The sequence below is a fragment of the Hyla sarda genome, chromosome 1 (genome assembly GCF_029499605.1).
Source record: "Hyla sarda isolate aHylSar1 chromosome 1, aHylSar1.hap1, whole genome shotgun sequence".
Taxonomy (NCBI): Eukaryota; Metazoa; Chordata; class Amphibia; order Anura; family Hylidae; genus Hyla; species Hyla sarda.
Window position 1 is genome coordinate 415,274,190 of NC_079189.1, and position 14,531 is coordinate 415,288,720.

General features: G+C 40.7%; 1 protein-coding gene across 1 annotated transcript in view; it reads right to left on the minus strand.

The window, feature by feature from the left end:
- Positions 1 to 2,673: 2,673 nt before the first annotated feature.
- The window catches only part of SSH1 (slingshot protein phosphatase 1), a 73,922-nt gene continuing 62,064 nt past the window's right edge, over positions 2,674 to 14,531 (minus strand). Inside the window, exons 7-15 of the mRNA XM_056528787.1 lie at positions 14,433 to 14,498; positions 11,424 to 11,618; positions 11,166 to 11,259; positions 10,945 to 11,073; positions 10,307 to 10,353; positions 8,270 to 8,416; positions 7,578 to 7,778; positions 6,169 to 6,685; positions 2,674 to 4,418 (exon numbers count right to left, since the gene is read on the minus strand). Of these exons, the coding sequence (XP_056384762.1) occupies positions 3,324 to 4,418; positions 6,169 to 6,685; positions 7,578 to 7,778; positions 8,270 to 8,416; positions 10,307 to 10,353; positions 10,945 to 11,073; positions 11,166 to 11,259; positions 11,424 to 11,618; positions 14,433 to 14,498 (2,491 nt within the window). The 3' untranslated portion in view covers positions 2,674 to 3,323. The remainder of the gene's footprint in view (positions 4,419 to 6,168; positions 6,686 to 7,577; positions 7,779 to 8,269; positions 8,417 to 10,306; positions 10,354 to 10,944; positions 11,074 to 11,165; positions 11,260 to 11,423; positions 11,619 to 14,432; positions 14,499 to 14,531) is intronic.

Here is a 14,531-nt window from a genome sequence, read left to right on the forward strand (position 1 = left end):
GAGGGACAGGGACATAATACTCCCCCTTTATAAAGCATTGGTACGGCCTCACCTGGAATATGCTGTTCAGTTTTGGTCGCCTGTTCATAAAAGGGACACTGCGGAGTTGGAAAGGGTGCAGAGACGCGCGACTGAACTAATATGGGGCATGGAACATCTTAGCTATGAGGAGCGATTAAAGGAGTTACAATTGTTTAGTCTTGAGAAGAGACGTTTAAGGGGGGATATGATAAACGTATATAAGTATATAAATGGCCCATACAAAAAATATGGAGAAAAACTGTTCCAGGTTAAACCCCCCCCAAAGGACGAGGGGGCACTCCCTCCGTCTGGAGAAGAAAAGGTTTAGTCTAAAGGGGCGACACGCCTTCTTTACCGTGAGGACTGTGAATTTATGGAACGGTCTACCTCAGGAACTGGTCACAGCAGGAACAATTAACAGCTTTAAAATAGGGTTAGATACATTCCTGGAACAAAATAACATTAATGCTTATGCAGAATTATAAAACTACATCCCTTTCCCTTCTCCCCTTACACCCTTCACTTCAATTCCCTGGTTGGACTTGATGGACGTATGTCTTTTTTCAACCATACTAACTAACTATGTAACTATAAACAGGGATCAGGAAAAAGCTAATATATTAAACAAATTCTTCTCCACTGTATTCACAGAAGAAAATGAAGTGCCAGGTGAAATACAGCGAGATAAGGTAAACTCCCCTTTACAGGTCACCTGTCTAACCCAGGAAGAAGTACAGTGCCGCCTACAAAAAAAAAAAATCTAAATAGACAAAATCGCCAGGTCCAGATAACATTCACCCTGTGTTCTAAAGGAATTAAGTAATATAATAGACAGACCCCTATTTTTAATATTCAGGGACTCTATAGTGACAGGGACTGTTCCCCAGGACTGGTGCATGGCAAATGTGGTGCCAATATTTATAAAGGGGTCAAAAAGTGACCCCAGGAATTATAGACCTTAGTTTAACCTCCGTTGCATGTATATGTTTCCTAAGGGATGCTATTTTGGAGTATCTTGATAAAAATAAATGTATGACTCCATATCAGAATGGCTTTGTGAGGAATCGGTCCTGTCAAACTAACCTGATCTGTTTTTATGAGGAGGTGAGCTCCAGACTGGACCAGGGGGAATCACTGGATGTCGTATATTTGATATGGTGCCACATAAAAGATTGGTGCATAAAATGAGAAGGATTGGGCTGGGGGAGAATGTGTGCAAGTGGATAAGTAACTGGCTCAGTGATAGGAAACAGAGGGTGGTTATTAATGGTACTTATTCTGATTGGGTGACTGTTACTAGTGGGGTACCACAGAGGTCGGTCTTTGGTCCTGTTCTATTTAAAATATTTATTAATTACCTTGTAGAGTGGATGAATAGTAAAGTAGCAATCTTTGCAGATGATACTAAACTCTGTAAAGCGGTAAACACAATAGAGGACAGTGCACTGTTACAAATGGGTCTGGATAGGTTGGAGGTTTGGGCTGAGAAGTGGCAGATGAGGTTCAACACTGATAAATGTAAGGTTATGCACATGGGGAAGAAAAATCAGGGCTGGGATTATGTATTAAATGGGAGAAGACTTGGGACAACTGACGTGGAAAAGGACTTGGGAGTCTTAGTTAACAGTAAATTTAGCTGTAGTGACCAGTGTCGGGCAACTGCCGCCAAGGCTAATAAAATCATGGGGTGCATCAATAGGGGAATAGATCCCCACAACAAGGAAATAATTCTACCACTGTACAAATCACCAGTCAGACCACACATAGAATACTGTGTACAGTACTGGGCATCAGTGTACAAGAAAGATATAGTAAAGCTGGAGAGGGTTCAAAGATGGGCAACCAGGGTAATACGGGGAATGGGAGGAATACAGTACCCAGAAAGATTATCAGAATTAGGGTTATTTAGTTTAGAAAAAAAAAAGAAGGCTTTGGGGAGTCCTAATAACTATGTATAAATATATCAGGGGACCTTACAGAGATCTCTCCCATGATCTATTTATACCCAGGACTGTATCTATAACAAGGGGGCATCCTCTACGTCTAGAGGAAAGAAGGTTTCTACACCACCACAGACGGGGGTTCTTTACTGTAAAAGCAGCGAGACTGTGGAACTCTCTGCCTGAAGAGGTGGTCATGGTTAACTCGGTAAAAGAATTTAAAAGAGGTCTGGATGCATTTTTGGAGAATAACATTACAGGTTAAGGATTCTAGATCTATAGGGACAAAAGGTTGATCCAGGGATTTATTCTTACTGCCATATTTGGAGTCGGGAAGGAATTTTTACCTCGTGTATGAGGTTTTTTTTTTGCCTTCCTCTGGATCAACTCAGTAGGGACTCATTAGGGTTATAGGTTGAAATTGGTAGACTCGTCTTTTTTCAACCTTATGAACTATGTTACTGCCACTGCAGTTTTTGAGCCAAATTCAAAGGAGAAATCCTTCCTTTAATTCCCTATTCCTTTTGATTACACTTCTGGCTTTGGCTCAAAAACGCCAGTGGCAGTCTTCCAAAAAACGTTAGAAAAAATACCTGTTTTGAAACCTAACCTGAAAGGAGAGGTAGTCAAGCCATAGTACCATTTACTCGTTATAGGAGTGCCAAAGATAGACAAGATAGAACTCCAATAATGAGTGAAAGGAGCGGCAGTGTGCATGCCTAAATGCATTTATTTATTCCACCTAAATTTTCTGCCTACATTTTAAGATACCAGATTCTCTCCCATTAACAGAATACCAGTGGATCCATATAATAATCCTGCATGAACATGGTCCAACACTCTCCATTAAAACACGGTCATGATATTTTCCTGGTATTTCTAGTTATTACAGAGTGAACAAGGTGCATTAAGCAAATACAAATGCCCGGGTTCTGTCCGACAGCAGATTCTCTTTAATTGTACAGCACTGTTAATTAAGTATATGTGTCTTTATAAAGCCTTTCTAAAGTAAATGGAGGTAGCATTCAGTACATGTGAAATGCAGACACACACACATATATATATATATATATATATATAAATAAATGTGTCCTTTTTTCAAATTGTAACAATTTTGTGGTACCCAGTCCAAAACTAACTTAAATACAAAAACAGTACCTTCATTGGCAGTAACAATAAAATAGAAATAAATCCACAATACAAAAAACGTAAGAAAAAAAACATTAGTAAAGAATGCAATAATATGCGCACAGTTAGTCAAGTCAATAAGCAATGGGTATAAAAGCAAAAACAAATGTTGGTCTCCAATCTGCCCACTACATTTACATCAGACAAACAATAAAAGTAATATTTGATAAAAAGTCATCGTGTATCTGTATCGGTCATTGAGGAATTATTAGACTCCATGAGACCTGATGGAGTTTCCATTGTTGAGGATGATGACGGAGTGTCATTGCAGACAAGATCGTCTCTCAGTCTTGGGCTTTTGAACCCAGAACTTTGAAAGGTATCAGGGTCGCATGATAAATCATCCGTGGAAAAATTGAGACTTCCCAGTTTGGCTAGTGAGTGGGATCTCTTAAGAGGTGAAGAAAGGGTAAGACCAGCTAGACGCATGCGAGTTTCGATTTCTTGAGTTCTCTGTTTGACAAGACCAGGCTTACCACGAACACTGTGGATGCTGTCACTGCTTGAACTGCGGGTGAGATTAGAACTTATTGATGAAGATGTTGGCGTATAGCAGATAGTTTTTAGGAAGTCTTTTGTATAGCTACTTATCAATTCAGGTTTACTGTAGGATGGAGTAGAGGTCTTCTGAAACACACTATCCGATATGTCAGCTAAGTCTACTTTTGCTGTGCTATCTGTTTGGTCTTCAACAGACCGAGCAGGGAATTGCTGCGGATCTTCCTGTTTAGAGCTCTCGGTCTTCTCTAAAGGACTCTCTTTAAGAACAGAACAGCCTTCACTCTTGAGACGTTCTAATTCTTTGGTATGCTTTCTAACCAAGCCAGCTTTCTGAAGCTGAATAATAGATTCTTGGTGTTGCATCAAGTAGCTATGTGACAAAGGCTTTTCCAAGTCCCTGCTGAAAAATAAATATTTTAGATCTTTAGCCTGTTTAAAATCTCTTTTGGAGACGGAGTCTTCACAGAATCCTTGACCAGATGCTTCTTGAAGTTTACCTGAATCTCTGTCATTTATATCTTCGGATTTAGAAGCACACAAATCAGACTGCAATGGTGTAGATTTAACTCGTTTGTGTCCATGCAATCTGTCCAGGACTGCTGAAGTCATGTGTTGTAATAAGGCTGGCTGAGTGCATACAGTGGGGGCTTCAGGCATGCCAACTGTATCCAGATCCTGGCAGTCTTCCTGTGCCTCAGAATACATACAGTCTGTACAAGATGGATAAGGTGGCTTCACCTTGCTAAGGATTCCAAATATGGCATCTTCCTAAAAAAAACAAAGAACAATTTTGGGATATAAAAGTGAAATGTGTCATCATACAAAGAGAAAGAAGTTTTCACCTATGAGAAATCTATAACTGTATGAATTGTAATAAATAAAGAACAAAAGGCAATCCTGCACTCACCGCGCCCAGGTACACTGTATTCGGCTCCTCTCACAGACGCAACATCCGACATGCAGGTGTGTTTGGCGTGGGGCGTTCAGAGGCGACTGCCAGTTTCACGCAAAGGAATTATGCGCTTCTTCCGGTCTCCTTTGCGTGAAACCGCCGGCAGTCGCCTCTGAGCGCCCCACGCCAAACACACCTGCGTGTCGGATGTTGCGTCTGTGAGAGGAGCCGAATACAGAGTACCTGGGCGGTGAGTGCAGGATTGCCTTTTGATCTTTATTTATTGCACACACTCTTGTATTTCATTGATCCTAGCACCACCGCAGGACAAGTTTTTATATGTTACCCACCGAATGTATCCTTTACTGTTCCGTGGAGAGTGGCTGTATAAATGCCCAGACTATTAGTGGTGCCACTCAGATTTCTGTTAGCTACACTAACTGTATGGATTATAATAATGCAAAAATTGTATGTAATTCAGCTCTACAGTAAAGAAGTATTGATTCACAAGTTGCTGTGCTGGACATTCTTCCTTATATTGCCTGTTTGGATTGTAGTTCGCAATCCTTGAAGGACGGCTAAATCTTTTGGTCTCAGAGCTATGTTTCTGGTTTACAAAGGTTTCGTTCAGTCTACAGATTGTGGTAGAACTATCCCTATACAGCTGTCCGTTCTCAGCTACATGCCATGTCGTGTCCTTCTTTAAAAAGAAGCCAAGTTGCATCACAAAAATATGTAGAATAAAAAAAGGGAGTGTACTACTGCACCTTGATTCTAGAAAATCTGGTTAAATCAGGGTTATTAGAAGTGTGTTTCACAGGAGTAGTTCTAAGGGACCAAAGTCATGGCCGCCATGTATGTTTTATAACTTCTACTCTGTAAAAATGTATTTCATATGAATACAGTGACCCCCCCCGACCTACGATCATTTCAACATACGATGGCCATCGCATGTTGAAGGCAGCATCAACATACAATGCTTTTGTATGTCGGGGCCATCGCATAAACGGCTATCCGGCAGCGCAGACTGCTTCAGCTGCCATCGGATAGCCGTTTACGGTGCCCTGTGTGGTCCGCTGACGATCACTTACCTGTCCTCGGGGCTCCGGCACGTCCTTTTCGGGTTCCCCTGCATTCTCGGCGCTCTTCATCATCGTCATCATGTCGCTGCGCATGCCATCCCGTCATCCAATAGGAGCGGCGTGTGTAGCGACGTGATGGCGGTGACTGAGAGCGAGGATGCTGGGGAAGCAAAGGCCTTGCCGGAGCATCGGGGACACGGCGACAGCAATGGAAGGCGACATCCAGGGCAGCGGTGACAGTCCGGAGCGGCGGGGACACGCGAGTATAACCTCCAATACCAGTGGTCTTCAACCTGCGGACCTCCAGATGTTGCAAAACTACAACTCCCAGCATGCCTGGACAGCCGTTGGCTGTCCGAGCATGCTGGGTGTTGTAGTTTTGCAACATCTGGAGGTCCGCAGGTTGTAGACCCCTGTCCTATACTTTACATTGCACGGATTCCTCAACATACAATGGTACCATCGTATGTTGAGGGACCACTGTAGTGGAAAAGAACATTTTTAAACGAGTTTTCTAATGTTTTACAACTAGGGTTACTCCTACCTCACTGTCTTTTGGACAGCTTCTCTTACTGCTGCTGCTTGAGAATTCCTTGCCAGCACGTGGATCTTCTCTGTAATATGTCATAGGTGCAGATAGCTTCATCCTCTCAGTGTCCGCAGAGCTGAGGTCATCTTCAAGGTACTGTGCACTAGTGCTTTCAAAGTCCAACTTTTTCTTTACTTCTTGTATTTGGAGATCTAAATCTCCTACTGCTGTGTCACATATATTATCTTTGGTTTTCATAGTGCAGTATGAATCTGAAAAAGGCGGTTCTACTAGTAAGGCATCTCTTTCCAAGTCTTGGACTTCCAGCAGCACAGTTGGCTCAATAAAGCCATGAGGCTCTGGGAGATCCCCAAAACATTGGCTTTCAGAACATTGATCTTCTACATCTTCCTCAGTTAATCTGTATTGAAGTTCGGATTCCAGGTTAGGTGGCTGATAGGCAGATGGAAACATTGACTCAAATTCAGTTTGTTCTACGTGTTGTTTCCATAGTTTGTTGTGTCGTTGTTTACTTAAAAAAATAAATAAAATGATGGTCATTAACAACATATGAGTCTTATTTTTAGCAATACCCTTAAGTGACAGCAGACAAACTTCACTCTGTGGCATCATCCTACATACTCTAAATCAGTGTTTCCCAACCAGGGTGCCTCCAGATGTTGCAAAACTACAACTCCCAGCATGCCTGGACAGCCTTCGGCTGTGGACAAGACAAAAAAGAAATTCAAAAAGTAAAGACTTTCCTCTATAGCATACAGCTGCTAAAAAGTACTGGAAGGGTAAAGATTTTTTTTTATAGACGTCAATTACAAATCTGTTTAACTTTCTGGCACGTGTTGATGAAAAAAATTAATTAAATAAAAAATTTCACCGGAGTACCCCTTTAAAGAATAATAAGGATATAATGTAATTTCATAATATTCAAGCCTGTACGCCTCCAAACAGGTCTTCTAAGCAATACTCAATATATTTTCTATATAAAACATTTTCACTGTAAAATGCATAATACAAGCTGCACTTAAAGTGTGTCTGTTATTTAAATAAACTTTTGACATGTCACACAGACATATCAAATATTTCGAATAGTCGGGTTTAAGTCCCGAGACCCCTCCGATGGTGAGATATAGCCGGGTGACACGCATGGCAGCACGCTTCACTCCCCGGCTTGGTGCTCAATCCATCTGATTGCAGGAGACAAGCTCCATTATAAGTCTTCGGAATCATTCTTCTGCAATGCGTCGGATTGAGAGTCAATATGGGGAGTGAAGCATGCTTGACCCAGCTATATCTCACGATTAGAGGGTGTCACGGAACTGAGATCCCAACCAATGTTTAACATGTCAAAATGTCATTTAATAGGCAGTAATGCTTTGAGGATTAAAACACACACAAGTTAAATTCACCTGGCATCGAGGATTCCTTCATACTCTGAGAGCTGACGCATGAACCCTGCATTTGGCCTTGCTACACTGCGTTTCTGCTTTACATAGCTGTACGCTTTCTCCATTGACCAGCCATACTCTTTCATTGCATAGGCAATAACTGTAGAAGCGGAGCGACTGACTCCCATTTTACAGTGCACCAGACACTTGGAGTGATTTTTCCTAACAAAACAAAGTCAAAATGCAATGTTAATGTAATATTTTAACAACACATCACAAACTAACAATAGAAGCAGGTAAACTATACCAGAAAACAACAATGAGCCGTCATTCTCCATGTTATGTGAAGTTGTGGCTACAGATTTTGCATGATAAAACTAGCCCCTCCAAGATTTTACTCCTTTTGCAAGAGTCATATACCATTATTTTTCATCACTATAATAAAATGTTGATGGATATGACTTTAAGATAAAGTTGTAATCTACTGTATCCTCCCCAGAGAGGGACTAAACGTGTCCACCAGAAAGGAATCATAAGCCATAAGAGGTGCAACGTTGTTAACTATTGTGATTAAGGCATATAAAAGGTATAATATGATGAAAACCTATGCACAGACATAGAGCAAACCAATAGGACACTAAGACATAACAAATGTGTACTCGTAGGTTTAAGTCACTGTGTCTGGCACTACACAAGTGAAAACCGATACTAACTTTGCTTTGTTAATAAAGTTATAGGCATCATTCCAGTGTGACAATAGGTCAGTGCACTCCTCATCATATACTCGGATATTATGATAGGCGAAAAGGCCTGGAAAAAAGTTATCTATTTCTCTGGTCACATTCAGTATGTAGCCCACTCTGAAATGACAAAAATAAAACACAATATAATCTATTTACATGCTCAGTAAAACTTGGATAAAACCCTTATATAGGACATAGACATGTCTTCGGTCTATGGGAATGCTGTAACTAAATGAAAATGCATACTCTTGTGTGTCTACATATACTGAGAAATCTTCAATCACAGACTGGATACTTGCATTAAAACAACTGCATGCATGAACATTAACATTGATTTTAAAGGGGTACGCCGGTAAAAAAAACTTTTTTCTTTTAAATCAACTGGTGGCAGAAAGTTAAACATGTTTGTATATTACTTCTATTAAAAAATCTTAATCCTTCCAGTACTTATTAGCTGCTGAATGCTACAGAGGAAATTCCTTTCTTTTTGGAACACTGATGACATCACGAGCACAGTGCTCTCTGCCGACATCTCTGTCCATTTTAGCAGCCATGCATAGCAGATGTTTGCTAAGGGCAGCATGGTGGCTCAGTGGTTAGCACTGCTGCCTTGCAGTGCTGGGGACTTGGGTTCAAATCCCACTAAGGACAACAATAAATAAAGTGTTATTATTATTATAATAACGTCAGCAGAGAAAACTGTGCTCATGATGTCATCAGAGAGCATTCCAAAAAGAAAAGAATTTCCTCTGTAGTATTCAGCAACTAATAAGTACAGGAAGGATTAAGATTTTTTAAAAGAAGTAATTTACAAATATGTTTAACTTTCTGACACCAGTTGATTTAAAAGAAAAAAGGTTTTCACCGGAGTACCCCTTTAAGTGACCAAAAAAAAAAAAAACTTATTACCTAAACGTTCACATAACTTCTAAAATGTTATGTGAGATGTTCTATGTATCACACGCAGGATTTCGACAAAAGAATGATCAAGTTTATTCTTCCAGCAAAGGAATTTCTATGGATAATCCTGAAGTGTACAGCGGAATCCTATTGATGGCAATTGGACTCTGCAGCACCAGAATTTCCAAGAGGAATTTAAAAGCAGAATCCCACTCAGAAATTCCGTAGAGCGAATGTAATAGTTATGTGAATGTTTTGGTCCACTTTAAGAAGACCTGAGCATCAGCAGTGCACATATCCCACTTGTAAGCCATTTCAGTGAGAGGTCTTCAGTAACAGATGTATGGCTCCATAGTCAGTGGCCTAGGTGAGACTCTGTCCTAAAGCCATGAAGATTATACAAAGTAGGATGGGACTCCTATGGGTCTATGTGGATATTGATACAATGGCCCTCATTTACTGTTGCAAACCAGACATGTTTTGTCTGGTTGTGCGCCAGATTCTGGCACATTGCGCCAGAAATTCTGTATGCGCCAGAATTGAGAAAAACCCGACTAACTCTCCATTTTACTGTGAAAACAAAAAAAAGGAGCGTGATTGTCGGAAAAATGGGGCATGGCCATCGAAAAGGGGCATGTTCCTGACATTTTAACAAAAACCCAACCTATTTACTAAGGTTTCCACAGAAAATGTGGTGGATTTGAGCTGAGGAAAACCCGACAGATCATAGATTGTGTAAAAAAAGCAAAATGAAGGGAAACCTTAGTAAATTCCGTGGAAAATAAATTTTAGGGAATTACAACCCACAAAGAAACCTACACTCCACTCTTAGTAAATCAGGGCTAATGTGTGATTTATCAAACTTCGTGCAGAAACAGTGGAGCAGTTGCCCATCGCAACCATATTCCAGCTCACACATTATATCAATATCCACATAGACCCATATGGGTCCAAATCCTATGTTGGCTTGTTAAAATTCTCCCAATTTGTAGTTGACAGCTATAGCTCCAATATTCAAGAAAAGTCTCTTCGCATAATGTGCACACTAATATTTGACTGGATGCACAGAGCTAGCAGCAGAACAAATGAATTGGATTACCCCCTCACCCTGCTTTATTCAATTCTTCCAAGTTTGATGCATTCCACTCAGAGCCCTGAAAGACACAGCACAATGAACCAAATCAATGCAATCTCAATTCTGTCAAGCCACTCTACTCCAAAATAATAGGTAACTTATCCATCATATGATATTTTTACGGCAAAAGTTTGATCACTAGAAAGAAGGGGCCTTTTAACCACATTCAAGCCTAGGACAATGCAGACCAGTAACCGTATCCCATCTTAATATCAAATGGCATTTGGCATTTTTTTTATCCACTTCACAGATGCTGCCACTCTTCTCAGTACACAACAATGGTTTAAAGGCAATCTGTCAGCTCTATATCATGCTCAGGGTTCAAGTATTAAGGAGGCATTGCAGAGTGAGCAGCATGCATGTCTCCTCCCTCCCCCACCCCTTCCTGCCTTGAATGACTCACATACAGGGCTCAGTGCTGGAAGCCAAGCCCTGCATATGGAGGGCAGGAAGCTGGGGGAGGCACTGCCAGTTTGACGCTCAAACTCTGGGCATTATATAAAGCTTTCATTCAAACTAAAAGAATACTTAATAATCACTTTTATGTAACTAGTACTCACTAGTAACCAAATGCCTCATAAAATTAGGTTATACTACCTGTGCTACTTACCAGGTAAAGGTAATCAAATATATGAGAAGCTTTATCCATTTGCCCAACAATAAGCAACATTTCATTGTCTATATATTCCTTGTACTCCTTCAAATTACAGCTTAACTTCTTCTCCAGCTCATTCCGAATCTAAATGAGAAACAGGTTTCACAAAACCATTCATGTAACTCCTACAAAAGCTTTCAGTCCCATAGAATTTAAGCCTTCTTTAATAATTTCACCTCTTTGCACGTCACATTCTCTAAGTCTTTGCTCATCATGATGCTCCGCAGTGTTGCTTTGATAACCAATTCAGTCTTCTCACCTTCAGTAGGTCTGCATCAGAAGTCAGAAGAGTTAGCAAAAAGACACTACTAGAGGGTCTAGATTCCCCTGTTACATTGATTTAACCCTTTATTTTTTGTTCAGGAAATATATTTCCTATAAAGCGGCATTTACACACAAGTGATTTCACATTTTATTGTCTAGAATCCACTCACTTGTCCATGAAGAGTATAGGGGAATCTGGCCGAGTGGACTCCAGGTCCTGCATGGTGTTCCACTCATTGATGCAGCTTTGATCAGAGCTAATGCAGCTCTCATAGTATGAAGCCCAAACAAGTGCAAGTCCACCAGGGAAGTAATTGTACCGTCGGGCAACCTCACAGGACTTGTGGAGGACCTGAAGTGCTGACCTGTTAAATGGAAGTCATATAAGCATACACTTTCCAAGAGAACACATCAGGCAACATCCAAGAAACACAAATAACGGTTTAACATATGGTGCACATATATGAAATACTGGGTATTCCACTGCGGTTTCCCAGTAACTTGTACCACATTCCATCTTCTAACATGCAAATGGTGTTCCACTCTTTTATGCAACTTTAAAGGGGTACTCCGCCCCTAGACATCTTATCCCCTATCCAAAGGATAGTGACACGCCCCCTCCCATAGACTTGCATTGAGGGGGCGGGGCGTGATGTCACACAGGGGCGGAGTCGTGACATCACGATCTTCCGTCCCCATGGTCGGGAGGCATTCGTCTGAGAGTCTCCATCGCTTCCGGAAGCAGTTACAGGTGGGTGCTGCATGGATAGGGGATAAGAGGTCTAGGGGTGGAGTACCCCTTTAATCAGAGCTAAAGAAGCTCTCATTGTATGAAACCCAAACAAGTGCAAGTCCACCAGAGGGTTGTGCTAAAATAATGCCGAACCTAAGTCTTCACAAATATACTCTATTACTGATAGTAACCAGACTGCTTTGTTTTGGTTTTTTCAAGGCATCTGAAAAATGAAAGACGCAATCTGATTGGTTGCTATGGGCATCTGCACCACTTTTCCTCTAAACAGGTTTTGATAAATCTCCCAATATGTATTTACCATCATAATAAAAGCCTCTCCCATGCTAAGGTTCTGCTTATACACATACTACATAGAAAAATATATCAAAGTAGTTTAGTTTCAAAATCTCAAAATGCTATAATATTAAAGGTGTTCGGGTTCGTTCACATTTTCGTCGGGCTCTGTTATACGAAGCTCCATTGGAACGACAGGAGTTCAGTCAACGAGCTCCCGTTTTTGGGGCCATTCGGTGCAAAAAGAATAGCCGAACAGGAGCTTAAAGGGGTACTCCGGTGCTCTCTCTGCTGACATCTCTGTCCATTTTAAGAACTGTCCAGAGTAGGAGAAAACCCCCATTGCAAACAAAGATGTCAGCTGCTCTGGACAGTTCCTAAAATGGACAGAGATGTCAGCAGAGAGCACTGTACTCGTGATGTCAGCAGAGAGCACTGTGTTCCAAAAAGAAAACAATTTCCTCTGTAGTATTCAGCAGCTAATAAGTACTGGAAGGATTAAGATTTTTTAATAGAAGTAATTAACAAATCTGTTTAACTTTCTGACTTTCTGGCACCAGTTGATTAAAAAAAAAAAAAGTTTTCCACTGGAGTACCCCTTTAATGGGATGGAGCACAACGGAAATGTGAACTTAGCCTTCAAGGAAAACTGTCAGCCTGTTCACACACACTAAAACCCAGTACATTGGGTTATAATGTGGGTGAACAGGAGTCCAACAAGAGTTCACTTAAAGGGATACTCCATTGGAAAACATTTTTTTTGTTTTTTAAATCAACTGGTGCCAAAAAGTTAAACAGATTTGTAAATTAATTCTATTTAAAAATCTTAACCCTTCCAGTAATTATCAGCTGCTGTATGTTCCACAGGAAGTTCTTTTCTTTTTGAATTTCCTTTCTGTCAGACCACAGTGCTCTCTGCTGACACCTCTGTCCATTTTAGGAACTTTCCAGAGTAGGAGCAAATCCCCATATCAAACCTATCCTGCTCTGGACAGTGCCTGACATGGACAGAGGTGTCAGTAGAGAGCACTGTGGTCTGGCAGAAAGGAAATTCAAAAAGAAAAGAACTTCCTATGGAAATTTAGCAGCTGATAAGTACTGGAAGGATTAAGATTTTTAAATAGAAGTCATTTACAAATCTGTTTAACTTTTTGGCACCAGTTGATCTTGTTCCCCAGAAGTTCCCCTGCTAAATTCAGCCCATGGGGCGGGGCTTTACTGGCTCAATTTACATATTCATGGTCTGTGACTCCACTTCACTAGGATGTATAGTAACAGACAATGTATATGTAAATTGAGTCGGCGTAGCCCCCCCCCCCCCCCCACCCGCGCACAATTCAATGAATTCAGCAGAGGATCTTCTGGGGGACATATCTCAGGACCTACTGGACATATTTAAGTAAGTGACCCCTCATTGGTCTCCTGTTCACCCAAACTATAACCCAGTGTATTTGGTTTAGTGTGGGTGAAAAGGCCGACAGTTTAACTTTAACTGGGCAGCAAGGCTTTTATATTAAACACACACAAGATTGGTTCTCCTTAAATGAATTGATGTATTGAACCATATGTGAAAAAGCCCAGGTAGGATCTAATATAGTCTTTTTCTTTTATTTAAGTTAGAGTGCATAACACAGCACATCTTAATGTGATTTTTTGGGGGACTTTTTGATTGGTGGCCTATCCACAGGACAGGCCATGAATTCTATTAAAGCACTCTACATCCAAAGTCATTCCAACACCCTGCCTGTTCGTCACCCAGACCCTTCTTCCTATATGGAACACAAAGCCCCTGCCATCCTTTGTATCACCTTTGTATAACATGTATCATCTACGCAAATCTGACTGAATCAGAGAACCTGTCCTCTGATGTATGCTGCCCAAATCGCAGGCAGCAGAATTTGCTGATTTCAATTATGAAAAACACTAATAACATTTTCAATAATATTGGCTGTGCCGTACAACTCTCCACATCTTTTAAGTCTATAAAATAAATGAAGCATGCTGTCACCAAAGGAGTCCTAATCCAAAAGTCTTCACAAATATACTCTATTTCTACTTATGTGGTAAACTTGATTTCTCATGTAGAATTAACAATCAGAAATATGATACACTGAAGGACAGAAATTACATTTATTTTAAGTATTATACTTACCACATGGCCTGGACCGATACTGGTTTGAACACATGAGTTCTTCCAGCGGTATTGACACTAAAACCCCTAAACACAAATATAAAAAGAGAGGAATGATTA